Source organism: Erigeron canadensis, chromosome 3 (genome assembly GCF_010389155.1).
Source record: "Erigeron canadensis isolate Cc75 chromosome 3, C_canadensis_v1, whole genome shotgun sequence".
NCBI lineage: Eukaryota > Viridiplantae > Streptophyta > Magnoliopsida > Asterales > Asteraceae > Erigeron > Erigeron canadensis.
In genome coordinates, this window is record NC_057763.1 from 45,183,600 (window position 1) to 45,185,365 (window position 1,766).

The 1,766-nt window shown below is 33.2% G+C and overlaps 1 protein-coding gene across 1 annotated transcript; it reads right to left on the reverse strand.

Annotated features, from left to right (window-relative positions):
- Positions 1-265: 265 nt before the first annotated feature.
- On the reverse strand, positions 266-962 carry LOC122593442 (precursor of CEP14-like). The gene is made up of 2 exons (XM_043765854.1): positions 580-962; positions 266-433 (listed from the first exon to the last, which is right to left on the reverse strand). Exons 1-2 carry the CDS (start codon positions 834-836, stop codon positions 403-405), a joined length of 288 nt encoding a protein of 95 aa, XP_043621789.1. The 5' UTR covers positions 837-962; the 3' UTR covers positions 266-402.
- Between the last annotated feature and the right edge of the window lie 804 nt (positions 963-1,766).

Genomic DNA, 1,766 nt, shown 5'->3' on the forward strand with positions numbered 1-1,766 from the left:
ATGAATTAGTAGTAGATGCAGTTATTAATTATAAGCAGTTTTGATGATGTTGCCTCACATCCCTCCTGACTTTTCTCCATGTGATGAAATAAATAATCAACCCAGCCTTTGAACGTAAGGGCTAGCTGTAGTTTGGATCTTTCGAACAACTGCGCCACTGCGGTTAGTATGATTTCCCCATTAATTGTATCCGGCTCCTAGCTTGCTACGTACTTTAGTAAAATTTCGCGGTTAAAAAAAAAAAAAAATGAAGCAGCAGACTAGCTTTCACTCTTTAATTCCAGCTTTTGATTCTATATATACTGAATAATAAATTACAATTACAAGAATAATACTACTCGTAATGAGTATATGTATTATTGACATTATTGATTTCCGAAAGATATGTACCTCCCTAATTAATCAAAGCTCCCTAATTAAGTGCGCCGGCCCTCTGTATTAGTAAATAATTTGTTTAGAATATAATCTAACAGAAATAACTAAAGAATTTAGTTACATCTATAAAATGAATATATATAAAAAATGAAAATTAAAACTCCAAAGTGATCTTAATGGCCGGCGCCGGGGCTGGGGACTGACCGGAGAATACGGTCGATTGCAATAAGATGGCGGGTAATGAGCTTCTCGTTAATATTGGTTGATACATGACCCTTTTTGCTCGGACCTGAAGCCGGCACAGTGCCCTTAGGAAGTGAACTCAAGTATAAACTCATTTCCGTCGGAGTTGCTTCCGTTTTGGTGGTGGAATCCGGCGTGTGTAATAGTTTCCGGGAATTCGTAGAAGACGTGAATATAACAAGTAGCAGCATGAGGAGAGGAAGACATGTTCGAGCCATATTTAGAGAGTCGTTGTATATATAGAATGATCAAAGATTTAATTTTGGGCAAATAAATGAATTAATTAGCTAGCTAGAGATAGAGATAGAGATGTATATTGAAAAGCTTCTTATGCTATACTATAATATGGACTTTCTCTCTTTCTATATATACACACTAGTCATTTACTCGTAAGATGTAGCCACGAAGTTTGCGGCAACTCAAATTTTGACTTTGTCTCTTAATTTATTTAATGAATACACTCCTACTATACACGGGTTTAAATTCAAGAGATCTTTTTACACAAATTTTCATACTACATAAGAAAAACCTCACCCCCTATATATGATGATGAAACCTTATAGTGCACGTATGTACCTTATATAATGATGAAATGTTAAATATGAGTCATGAAATGTTAAATATGAGTCGGTACAAATATATTGAAAGAAAACCTCAGATTTATCATTTTTAAAGGTCGAATTCAAGATCTTGGATAAAACAAAAAATGCTTTTGATTAGCTACACTGACGTTCATCGGCATTAATGAGATTTTAACTTTAGCTTCATTATATTTATTATGTCGATCACAATATACAAGGGTATAAAGGACACAGAACAGTTGTAAAAGGGGGTGAATACAACTTTTTCTTAATTATTAACTAACTTTTAAAAAACGTTTAAAGACTCAAATTATAATATAAACAATGTACGTAATAAGAATCAATAAAACAGTAAAGCAATAAGCAAGCATTGTGGTTTTCAAATGTAATCCTTTATTAAAATAAAATCTATACAAAGAATTACAGGGTTGTTGCGAAAACAAGATAATCTACAAATATCTAAACAACCCTTTAAATGACAAACAACAATCAAAAAGTTCTAGCTCAAGAAAAGCAGCCCAAGCTGACTTCTTACAGACTAAGTTGTGTGTAAGATCACATAGAACT

What these genes read in the sequence shown, in the direction of transcription:
- LOC122593442 (XM_043765854.1), bottom strand. Translation starts at nt 836, where the DNA reads ATGGCTCGAACATGTCTTCCTCTCCTCATGCTGCTACTTGTTATATTC. An exon ending in GCAATCGACCGTATTCTCCG is followed by an intron (nt 434 to 579) that starts GTCAGTCCCCAG and finishes TTACTAATACAG; the next exon opens with AGGGCCGGCGCACTTAATTA.